Raw genomic sequence first — 12,675 nt, 5'->3', positions numbered from 1 at the left:
TTATGCTCAGCTGCGAACCACGGCTATGTTTTGTGAGGTTACACACGTGGCGTGTAAGCTAAGCGATTCCGATTAAATACATTGCCGTGTATAGAAGATGTACTTCCTGTCAGGCGACTGCGTGGGAGACGCTGATATATTGGAGACGCTAATATATATTGGGAGACGCAATATATTAGCGTGGGAGACGCCAATATATTGAGTGTATATTGGGAGTTTCCTGCAAATGAAAAGTACGCGTGTTGGCAAAAACAGCTTTCGCGCTCTCTTCGCGCGTGTTGGATGCATTTCTCGGTACGCGTTCGGATGATCTTTCCAGATCGTTTTGGCACGTTGCGGGCCCACGCGGCGTTGTTTTCCCGATATAGAGAATTCCGGACAGACCGAATTAATTTTTACTACGCAGACACTCAATTTTAGCGGTGCATTTTGCGTTTGTTTGATTACCGCAACGGAGAGTCTTCTTCGCTCAGTACATTATTATAGGCGCTCAATCAAAGAATGAAGAAAAAGGAGGAATTGATCGGGGAAATTTCGTTTCGACGGCAGTGCAACAGATGGCGACAGCTACTTGCGGCCGGCTTTGGTCACGTGACCGCGCTTCTCGGGACCGCGATTGGCCGGCCGCGATCTTGTTTCGGTTTTGCACCTTTTTGTTTGTAAACGGCCGCCGCTAGGTCAGCTGCGAGTTCCCTCGCCGCTTTCGCTTCTTGGTGTTTTCTGCCTGCTCGCGTGCGTCTGTGTTGCGTGCGTGTGTCGTGCGTGATCGGCAGCCCGAAAATGCGGCGTCGGACAACGGCCCGAGAATAGCCGCCGCCGCGACAGCAGCGTTCACCATTCGGCCGTGTCCGCCTAGCAAGCCTCGGCCGAGCGACGGCGGCCGCCTGTGGCACAGTGCAGCGCGCGATACGGCGACCGTAGCAATGCCGCCACCTCGGCCTCGCGGGAGCATCGCCGGTGTCGCCCGGCGGCGATCGGCGCCTCCGCCGAACCTCCCGTGGCTCCTCGCCTGCGTGCGTCGTCGCCTACGATGCGAGCTCGACGAGCAGCTGCAGCAGCGGCGACTCCGCGCGTGAACGCGATGGGGAGCGAGCGTTAGGCCTAAGGAGTCGCGCGCGCGCTCACCCAACCTCGGCGGGGCGCTCCACCGCGAAACCAACGAAAACGGCGGCGTCGCCCGACTCCGTGCGTGCTTCCTGCGCGAGTGCGAAGACGGTGGCAACCGACTAGGCCTAACGCGCGTCGTCGGAAGTCCGCCGGCGCGCTCTCTCCGCGTCCGTGCCGGGGAGAGCCAGCGCAGGTGCGGCGGCCTCGATCGGCTCCTTTCCGGCGATCCCCTCCCTCCCGTCGGTGTTATTGTGCGTCCGCGCGCGCTCCTGCTGCTGCCGCCGGCTCGTAGCAAGAACAGCGCGGGCAGCGCAGGGCTCTCGTTGTACTACACTTGAGGAGCGGTGCCAGGTTGGGACGACGACCCTGAGTGTGTGTGTGCTGGATCGGCGGCCGCAGGCGTCGCGCTGGTGGCTGGCGCGCGGCCCGCGAGCTTGCTGGTCCCGTTGGAATGGTGGCCGCCTCACCACGGCACCGAGGCTAGAGCACAGTGGCCGCACCGTGGCACCGCGCGAGCGCCTGGCCATGGCGTACCGCCGCAAGACGGACACTGGAGGAGGCGGCGGCGGCAACAGCCAAGCCAGCGGGTCGGCCTCCTCGGCCGCCGCGACCGGCAACGAGGAGAACCCAAACCAGATCGTCTGCCGTAAGGTGAGCTTCGCCGCCGCGCTTTGCGGCACTGCGTGCGTGTGCGTGTATAATTCGATCGACGACGGTTCGATGATCGCAGCGCCGATATTGCGACGCGAATCGAACGACCACCAGTCGAAGATTGCAAAAAGTGCACGCTTCATATCGTGTCGTTGGTGAGCTGAGCCCATGTGCCTTCGGCCGTCTGTTGCCCGTGTGCAACAGACGCTCAACCGGATCCTTTGCCTTGGACACCCGTACGTGGCGCCGCGCTTTGAGGTTGTTGTTATTGCGTGCATGGTTTCTCATTCGGACAACTTTACACCGTTCAAAACTTTGTGCAGCGAGATGTTGGCTTTATTATGTCCGCCTCATTATTAATTATTATAATGATCTTTTTCATGCTGTCACTTTAATGCTGTGCGCCTACCGTGTACAACTCTTCCTGTTTAATATGTATAGCACCTGATTGTCCAACGATTTACGCTATTCTCACGTATCTTACCCTTTGTATTATCACGATCCTCTGAACAGAAAAGCCCGTTGCCTACAAAAAAGATGGTTCGATTCCCCACTTTGTTTAATTTAACTCGCATTGTTCGATAAATCTGTTACCTGCTCTGCGCACAACCTCACAAGGATCCGAAACAAATTGTGTTCGAAAGCCGCGCGTTTTTTGCTATCCCACCTGTGCTTATTTATTACACTAATTTCATATGTTATTTATTTATGTCATATCTACAGCGCCAAGGAATATTACAGTGTGTGCATATTTGGATGCGGGTACAATCTGAAAAAATAAAAACAAAAAATAATCGTAGAACTACCTTGGAAATACATTTACGCAAAGTTCAGCAACATGGGTAACATGGGCTTTTTAAAAACCACGCTGGCCAAAACATTAGCTATCCGCAACGGCAGTGGACGTTAAAGAACTCCGGGTGGTTTAAAATATTTCCGTAGTTCCCCACTATACGCAGTGCCTCATAACCATGAACGTGGTTTCGGCAAGCAAAACCTCAGAATATAATATAAACTTAATACCTACTGTTCTTCAAAGTGGTTCAAATTAAAGCAAGAACGTACACTAGAGCAAAGAAAATGCCATTAGACAGAACAATCACGACATCGGTAGACTAGCTATTCCAATCACGAGTAACTTTGGAGAGAAAGAGAGGGAACCGCGATATTTTAAATGATTCGGTGGCTCGCAGGCAAGTAAGATCACACACTTTGGGCGAATGCTCAAGGTGCTCAGTGGCATACTTCATAAATAACTTGTGTGTATACTCGTGTACCTTATATACACCTACGCGTTATTTTTTTTTTCTTGCGCCTTAGAAGATGTATCGGAGCGACCGTTCCCTGTGCCGGCGGTTAATAGGAACTAATTCTGCGCCGACAGAGATCGATGTCGCGTGATAGCTCGTCGTGAACTCTCCGAGCTGCCGCTTCTCTGCGGGGACTCGCGCAGAAGGCTAGTCGATGCGGAAACGTTGGTTCATTATGCGCCCGGGGCATTACGTGGACAGGATTGCGTCGGTGGATGGCCGCACGGCGATGATGATGGCCTTCGGCGAACATTATGTTAATGATTCCAGGGCGCAGCCCGTGTGGCATTTCGCGCCTAGATGTCCGCTTTCCCAGGTGAAGCTCTTATGCAAAAAAGAAAAACTGCGCACAAGTCAGTTTAGACCGTATGTAGTAGTGGCACGTGACACATCCCCAAAAAATGTTGCTCCCGAAACGACAACCGTCATCTGTCTTTCGTTTCATTTGCTCGCTACTTTTTCGCGACGGGAACGCTATGTCACGGTCACGTGGGTGTCACATAGCAGAAGCAGCGCCAGAGTGGTTGTTTTGCAGTTTTAGAAACGTGCGCGTTTACTGCTACTGCTCAAAGTTGGCGCGCGTGGTGACCTCCAGGCAAAGGAGGTACGGCGCCGGGCTGTCTGGCACTTGATTGCACGTTTGGACATGTCGCTCGCCGATGCTTCTCCTCAGGACACCGCTGCCTGACAGCTCAGCATCTTGACTTGTCAAGGGAGAATTAGGGCGCTGTGCCTTTCGGCGCAGCCCCGGGTTTGACCAAAGGGCGCTCGCAGGATAAATTCTGCATCTTGTACATTCGGAATCCGGGCTGGTGGTAATGGCACAACACTCACCCGGCTTGAGCGATTGCGACGTCATGCATTTTTTCATTGGCCTGGCAATTCTACCGTCCCAAAACAGTATTAAAACCATTCGTGATTATGAAAACGGCAACGTCACCGCTATCAACTACGAACTTGCTCATTCTTTCGATAATTTCCTGCCTGATGTTGCCGAGCGCTCACTGGATACTAACTGGAATATATTCAAAGAAAAAAAAATGTATTTTTCGCACAGCTAAGCGGATGCAAAGCCACGCTGAATGGTCTGCCTACAAAGAAGCTGCCTCGGCCTACTCCTCTGCGATAAAGAATACGAAAATTTCTTTTTTTTTAATAATACCCTTCCCAACATGCTTATAAATAATAAAGAAAATAGCTTCCGGAATGTACTAAGGCCTAGTGAATCGAAAATTATATCACTTCGCACGTGTTCCGGATCTCGGCGGGACTGCCCTACGATTCTAAATAATGCGTTTATAACAGCTTTCACATCTTCAAGACATGATAACGGGCTTCCAAGGCTAACACGCTGCAAATTTTCTTACCTATGGATCCCATAATTTTTAACTCTACTGGCATAAAAATAATAATAATAAACAGTCTGAAGCTTACGTCTTCTTGCGGGCGGAACAGACGACATCGCGACGAAATTTATAAAAAGGACTAGTGAGTATTCCTCTATCATCTCAGAGAGCATTTTTTCAGAGTTTTATCATTGTTTTCATTCCTCTATCATTTCAGAGAGAATCCTTGCCTCATGACTGAAAAACAGCAAAAATTATTCCGATCCACAAATCAGGCGAAACTTACGATCCTTTGATTTACAGGCCCATATCGATTACCTCAGTACCCTGCAAAATAAGGGAGCACATTATATTTTGTAAGCTTGTCAACTTTCTCGGAGAAAATATTTTTTTCCCTAATAGCCAACATGGCTTTCGCAAATTATTTTTTTATGAGACTCAGCTGGTAACTTTCACTAATGACTTGCATGTATATCTTGACAGCGTTTTTTTTTTTTTTGACTGATTGCATATTTTTGAATTTTTCGAAAGCTTTTGACAAGGTTAAACATGTTTTGCTCCTACACAAACTAAGCGCACTAAACATTGACCCGGGAGTGCTTAGCGGGATTCAATCGTTCCTTTCGTCTCGTTTCCAAAATGTAACTGATGACTCCACGTCAGACTCGGCTCCAGTTGAATCCGGTGTTCCACAAGGGTCTATGCTTGGTCCTCTTTTATTTTTAGTACATATTAACGATTTACCTGATAACGTTTCCTCACAAATTTGTTTATTCGCTGACGACTGTGTTATATATAGAAAAATAACTAATGCCTCTGATATAACTACCCCTCAATCTGATTCAAATAACATATATAATTGGTGTCTCACTTGATGCATGGAGCTCAACATTAATAAATGCAAATCTATGCGGATTTCTCGTTCTAACGCAACTTGCCCTACCTACGCACTCAATGAGTGCCCCCTTCCATCCATGACATGCTACCGTTATGTTGGCGTTCACATAACTAACGACCTTTCTTGGAAGCAGCATGTGCAGTATATGATACCTAAAGCTACCCGCTCCTTAGGATACTTGAAGAGAAATTTTTCGCTTGTAGCTGTTTCATCAAAACGCCTGTTGTACACAACTTACGTCCGCCCCCCCAATTAGAATATGCCTCATCCGTTTGGGATCCTCATAAGATCACATTAGGTAACGGGATTGAATCGGTACAAAATGGCTCTATTAGTTTCATCCTACCTAACTACCATCGCACTGCTAGTGTTACATTGATGAAGAGCACCATTCAAATCCCATTATTATCTCTTCGCAGAAGGGTATCACGCATTTCCCTTTTTCATAAAATCTACTACCACAACGCATCTCTTCGCCCCCTTTGGATCCACCCTGCGCCTTATTGTTCGGCTAGTCGTGATCACGTACATAAAGTTAACGTACCCCGTTATAACGCCGTCGCGTTCCCATGATCATTCCTTCCTAGGACTTAATCGACTGGAATAATTTACGTACATCATTAGTAAGCATCAGTGACTCCACTCGTCTTAAGAATGCACTAATCGACATGAAACAATGTATGGTAGCGAATGTTGTAATGAAATGGTATAATAAAAAATTGTGGGTTTTGCCCGAAGACGATAAGCATTGAAAGCGATAGCAAGGTTTAGCGCTGCACCGAAGGCGTCTCGGAACGATGGCGTGCTGAACGAGGGTGGCATGGAACCATCCATGGCTTTGCAGATGTCGCACCGATATAGGTGGAGAGGAAAAAAACAATGGCGGACGCTTAAGCTTGGCCTTTTAAGAGTGGAACGCGATAGCATTTAAAGACCCCCGACTGCTTTTCGTGCTTCCAGGCAACTGCAGCTTACGTAACCGTGACGTTTACCGCTAAACGCTGCAGGCGGCGAACGTTGTGCACGAAGGCAAGCGTTCTGGTAGAAACGCGGCCTCTTGCGTGGGGCGATCTCCTGTTACTGTTTCGCACAGTTTAATATTTCGGTCTGAGAAGAGCTATAGCCTAAAAGATGAGCGCTGTCGGTGTTTTTTTTTTCATTATATTTGTTTGTGGGCTGCCGTTCTCAATATTCCGAGGGATAACGTTGTAAAGAATGAAAGACAAGGTGTGAGCAACTTTGGTACGGTAGAAGGGTGGTTGGATATATGCGTCGTTCGGAATTTGGTCCGAAATTCATTTTGCCGAAGCGACGACCGACGCTGGACGCCATCTTGAAAACGTGCCGTATATAAACGCTTCGTTTTTTTTTTTTTGTATATGCTACCGTCCTGGTGAAGTTGTGCCGTGATTGTGATTCAGTGTTCGCATCGTCTCTCGTTGAACTAAATTTTCTTTCTAAACACGCGGGACACCGACGCCGGATTTTCTGCGACACGGGGCCCTTGACGCTATCGCGCTGAAACCGCCGCCGTTGGTTAGCGTCACGGTGCGGTGAGGGTCGACCCTAAGGAAGGTTCGCGTGTTTCTTAGGTGTGGTATATACACGCCCACAGCTGGTCAGCACGAACGCTGTGCGCGCACAAAGCTCGACCCCTGCAGTGGAAGCCCGAACGTGGCCCTGCTGGCTCCGGCAGAAACTCGGGAGGAGACCCCCGGAGACCCAAGGCGCTGTACTGACGGGGCGGCCAGCGTCATGGACCAGAGTCTTAACACGAACGCTCGAGTGCAGTGCATGGGGACCCGTGCGGGGGCACCCGGGGAGCCTGTGTGCTCCGAGCTCCTCAGTCTATAATACAGTTTTTTTTTTATGCGTTGCATATTGCAATCACTCAGTTCAGCCCTTGGGCGCCGCCGGGCAGCCACCTTTGAGGGTATGAGCCATTGTTCATTGCTGCGCGTCTCATATGTGGGTCTATTCTCTTTTAAGTTTGCTATGCTTGTTATTAAGTTGCTTCTATTTTTATGCGTTGCATATTGCAATCACTCAGTTGAGCCCTTGGGCGCGGCCGGGCAGCCACCATTGACCTTTAGCGCAACCACGTGACGTGTCGTCACGACAGCCGGAGGAAAAGCTGGGCCCCAACTCGCGCAACATGCAACGCATTCTTGGCTTAACCAAGCTAAGCTTGGCCATTTTTTTCTCATGGTGATGTTGATGATAAACCGACTGGGCGGAACGTGAAAGTGCGTCTGCTTTCGTCGCTCGTGGAACCGAACGCACGCGTCCGCTTCCTCTTCGTGGAGGCCTTATGTAATTCTCCGCGCGCATGCGAAACTCGGTGTAGCTGAACGGCGATGGAATGCGCCTCGAGCGGTTAGTATAAATTGCCGCCGCAGTATAACGTGTGAGCCTTGTTTTATTGGACTTTTTTTTTTTTCTCTGCAATCGCCGGGACGCCGCTGTCGCACATCTCTATCCGCGTCGTCCTGCTATAGCGGTTCGCAGTCGCGCGCGGCGTGAAAGACACCATTCGCTGCGTTATTTCGCGGCTGCTGCACTAAATTTCGTTGATAGTGCGCCATTAGGAACCGCCTAGCTGTAGTAACACGAGTCAGAACAGTTTAGCGCCTGTCACGATCAGAAAGCAGCGTGAGAAGGTGGGCGAGGGTACGCGCGCAGCCATGCTGACGCTGTGCTTATAATGCTAACTTTTGAACTTCAGCCTTCTTGTGCTATTTTCCATCACAGGTTGATTAGCTTTTTTTTTACCCCTATATATACTATCTTTAAAGGCACACTAACGAGAAAAAAGAAAGTTAAGTGAGCTGTATTATTAGGTTTAGGCTTATAGTGTTAGAATTATTGGTAAGCCATAAAAGACGCAAGAACCAAAGACGGGTGGCGACGCCGCCTGTGAGTTTCCGCACCAGCCCGTGGCGTGACGTCATGCATTGTAGTTATTAAAGGGACACTAAAGGTTAATATTAAGTCAACGTGGGCTGTTGAAATACCATCCCAGAAACCTCGAAACGCTTGTTTCGTGCGAAGAAGAGACTTATTTTAAGAAAAAATGCGTTCTGAAGCGTCCGCGTACCTCTAGCGCAGTTCAGATCGCCCGCTCTCCGATCGAGGAGTGGTGATGTCATGGTCTCATAGTGACGTTGCGCCGTCGGTGAGTAAAATGGCGCCCGCAGACTGCGCCACGGCTTTTCTGCGCAAAACGCAAACGCGCGGCCAGAAACAGAGCCAAGACAGAGCCGACAGCAGCGCGAAAGAGGAACTATATGGTGGCTAGCGGAAGGGAAAACGCGCGACGATAAGCTGGTTCTTTATTTTATGACGCCAACTTTGACGTTCGTTGCAATGGACGACCCTCACAACGACACATTGCCTCGCTATGCTGGGCTCGACTTCAGCGATTTAAGCACTTATGAACGTGACCTACTACTGAGGGCTCACGCTGTCGGCGTCGTTGCGTACTACTACGACGGCAACTGTATGTCATGGCTGTAGATACTGAGACATTTGTAGCTTTTCCTTCGTGCAAACCAAATGCCGCACTCGGTAACGGTCTCGGTCTTCGACCTGCAGTTCTTGCACTTCGGAGAATGCAGGCAAGACCGACGGAACAGCGCTACGGGAATGCATTGCTTTGAAAGGCACTCCACACGACTTCAGTAAGTCGGCGTTGAACTCGTAATCCTTTGAACGAAAGTGCAGCGAGCACACTATGAGATTTTTCGGCTCTTTGCCAGCGCGCTGTGGCAGAGGTACGGCACTGAACCACTTCGAACGGAGAGGTTCACTCGTTGGCACACAGTGATACGTAACGTTGAATTCGCCGCTGCAGCTGCCCTTGGCCAAGTTCCGCAGACCGTTGGCGCATCCCACGACATCACATTGATGTGGCATTCTCGCTGCTTGTTCCAAATGCAAGTTTCGCGAGCCAGCAGAACCAGCGCAGCACGACGCGATAACGAAACAACTGAAACTCCAAAGCGCGCGCGGCGCAAGGTCGAGCGAAAACGAAACCTTTCGACCACCCATACCACTCAAGGGTAACGTCAAAATGTTATTTTTTTCTTAGAATCGAACAGAAGTAGACAATAAAGTGGAAAGTTGGGCTAGTTGGTGAGTGATCATCATAACTTGCTGGTGAAGCAGCGCACGGACACTGACACTGTGTCCGTGTCAGTGCGCTGCTTCACTAGCAAGGTATGAAGAAGTAGACAAGTAGCACTTTCTTCCATCTTATGACCTAATGAAATTATCTTTTTAATACGAGTAGTTGAATACTAGTGACAAATTATGAGGAGTAGTGCCTTCGTCATCAGGCTAGTACGGGAATGTCGTTGGGGGTTCTCAAATCGTGTCATGCATTCACCTAAATTTCTTGGTTACTAAAGCTTGTTCGCGATTATATTGACGCCGTAGACGTTCTAGAACATTGCTTTATCACTTTAACTTTACTTCATAGTAACCTTTAGTGTACCTTTAACAGCGAAGACGGACTGTATCGTGTTCTAAAGCAGCCAAGCACTCGACTGGGCTAGATTCAAAAACATTTACTGAGCTGAGACGGCCCAAGTCTGTGACGTCACACAAACGTGCTACCGCTGGAGTTTCGAGATGATATATATATATATATATATATATATATATATATATATATATATATATATATATATATATATATATATATTATATATATAATGGAAAATTGACCTTCATTTTCTGTTGTGGTAATCAATTACCTATTACGGCTAGGTTATCGAGAAGACAGTTTTGAGAAAATATTATTTGTCATATTCTATATAAGTAATTTAGTGTTTCTCGTTAGTATCAGTTGAAAACGCGAGGCATCCGACAGAGTAACTACACAATTATTCACCTCTATGCGTGTATTTCGACACTGTAACAGAACGTGCTGGATTGTTTCCGCGCTATTTCCGGATGCTACGGGCGAGAAGTCGTCATGGCTAATTTTTCTCATGAAGAACCGCGTTCACATGATCGTGTATACCCTCATATGGGTTCGAACGACAGTTCTGCAGCCCTTTGAAGTATCATACAACTTGTCTCTCTTCATTTCTTTCTTTGAACGTGTTCGATATAGTTCCATGGCTGCCTTCTTCTCCGTCACCCATATACTATATTCACTGCGCTGTTTCCCGGTCTCGGATATTCTGACCCTGCGTCGACGCGTCCGTTTGTGCAATATTTGCTGGTTGGCTTCGTCGCACGTTTCCGTATACAACGTGAGTGAATGCTTTCGTTTTTTCAAAAGTTGCCGACATTTCCCCCCCCCCCCCTTTTTTTTTTCGATGGCCCTTAAGAGGAAGCTTTAGCTCGGGCCCAGCTCCGACGCGGCCTATTCAAATACATGTAAAACGTAAAAACATTTTTCTGCGATAATGCCTGGACCGATTTTAATGAAATTTGTTGCATTGCAGACCTGGATTGGGAAGAATCGGGGATAAGAGTTAATGGAGAATACCTTAGTAACTTGCGATTCGCTGATGATATTGCCTTGCTTAGTAACTCAGGGGACCAAATGCAATGCATGCTCACTGACCTGGAAATGCAAAGCATAAGACTGGGTCTAAAATTTAAGCTGCAGGAAACTAAAGTAATGTTTAACAGTCTCGGAAGAGAACAGCAGTTTACGATAGGTAGCGAGGCACTGGAAGGGGCAAGTGAATACATCTACTTGGGACAGGTAGTGACTGCGGATCCGGATCATGAGACTGAAATAATCAGGAGGAGGGAGGGAAAGAGATAAGGAGAAGGCAGGGAGGTTAACCAATAACGTCCGGTTGGCTACCCTACACCGGGGGAATGGGAAAGGGGAAACAAAGATCACAGGGAGAGAGAGGAGGGAAGGAAAGAAGATAATCGCGGCGAGTTAGCTGACGCGTGTGGTCTCACAGAAATTACATGAAAAGTCACAGATGGTCGCACAAACCCGTCGTCCTTAAGAAACACAAAAGCGCCTTCACCGCTTTATGGGCCGACGGGCGATGGGGGCGGTGTTTCAGCAGCACCTGCACAGAAAGCGTCCGATTGTCCAGTTTTTGAAAAGCTTTGGCAAGTTCTTGTCTCTCAGGGTGTATCGTGGACAGTGGCACAGCAGGTGGTCGATGTTTTCTTCGGTGCCACAGACCTCGCATGCTCCACTGTCAGTCACTCCAATTAATGTAGAGTATGCCTTTGTGAAGGCAACTCCTAACCAAAGGCGACAGAGAAGCGTAGCTTCACGTCGAGGAAGTCCGAGTGGAGGTCGGAGTTGCAGGGAGGGGTTTAGTCGATGCAGTCGTGTAAGTCGTAAATTTGGCGAGTTCCACTCGGTCAGTGTTGAGACTGCGTGCCAGGTGTCGAAGCTGCCTTGCGGCGTCTGTCCTCGAAAGTTGAATCGGAACGCTGTGCTCTTCATGATGTGCTGTGCGAGCAGCGTTATCGGCGCAATCATTGCCACTGATTCCACAATGGCCAGGTACCCATTGAAAAACGACCTCGTGACCTTTTTGTTGGACATGATGGTAAAGTTTCGCGATTTCGTATGTCAATTGGTCATGGCATCCGTGTCGGAGAACTGACTGCGTGCACTGTAATGCCGGTTTTGAATCGCAGAACACAGCCCATTTTGAAGAATAAGAATGGGCTGGGGTGCGTTTGGCAGGCATTCTCAGATCATGAACAGCAGGTTGTCATTATCCCTCAAGAGAAAGGTGTATAACAGCTGTGTCTTACCAGTACTCACGTACGGGGCAGAAACCTGGAGGCTTATGAAAAGGGTTCTACTTAAATTGAAGACGACGCAACGAGCTATGGAAAGAAGAACGATGGGTGTAACGTTAAGGGATAAGAAAAGAGCAGATTTGGTGAGGGAACAAACGTGAGTTAATAACTTCTTAGTTGAAATCAAGAAAAAGAAATGGGCATGGGCCGGACGTGTAATGGGGAGGTAAGATAACCGATGGTCATTAAGGGTTACGGACTGGATCCCAAGGGAAGGGAAGCGCAGCAGGGGGCGGCAGAAAGTTAGGTGGGCGGATGAGATTAAGAAGTTTGCAGGGACAACATGGCCACGATTAGTACGAAAACCCGACATCGCGAAATGGACAAAGAGCGGTGCAACGCGGACGCTGACCCGTAACTAAATGTTTTATTACGCCGACCGAGGTGATTTCGGAAGTGTTACGAACTACCAACTCTCCCAGCTTGTCCTTTCGTTCTAGCGGTTGCTAGGCGCTGCTTCGCGTTGCCATATATAGGATGCATTATATAGTGTTATAAGTAACGTCTGTACACTGCTTTCAACATCCCATATTGTCCTTACGTAGGCGTTCCGCAAGTGTTG

At 48.7% G+C, this 12,675-nt stretch overlaps 1 protein-coding gene across 2 annotated transcripts in view; it reads left to right on the top strand.

Annotated features, from left to right (window-relative positions):
- The first annotated feature begins 671 nt into the window (after positions 1-671).
- Positions 672-12,675, top strand: part of LOC135919736 (regulator of G-protein signaling 7-like) — an 87,159-nt gene continuing 75,155 nt past the window's right edge. For both annotated transcript variants that reach the window (XM_065453606.1, XM_065453604.1), the window contains exon 1: positions 672-1,758. In XM_065453606.1, the coding sequence (XP_065309678.1) occupies positions 1,633-1,758 (126 nt within the window). In that variant the 5' untranslated portion in view covers positions 672-1,632. The remainder of the gene's footprint in view (positions 1,759-12,675) is intronic.

Source organism: Dermacentor albipictus, chromosome 7 (genome assembly GCF_038994185.2).
Source record: "Dermacentor albipictus isolate Rhodes 1998 colony chromosome 7, USDA_Dalb.pri_finalv2, whole genome shotgun sequence".
In the NCBI taxonomy this organism is placed as follows: Eukaryota; Metazoa; Arthropoda; class Arachnida; order Ixodida; family Ixodidae; genus Dermacentor; species Dermacentor albipictus.
The sequence above is the reverse complement of the archived record's forward strand: the minus strand, read 5'-3'. Positions and strand labels throughout refer to the sequence as shown.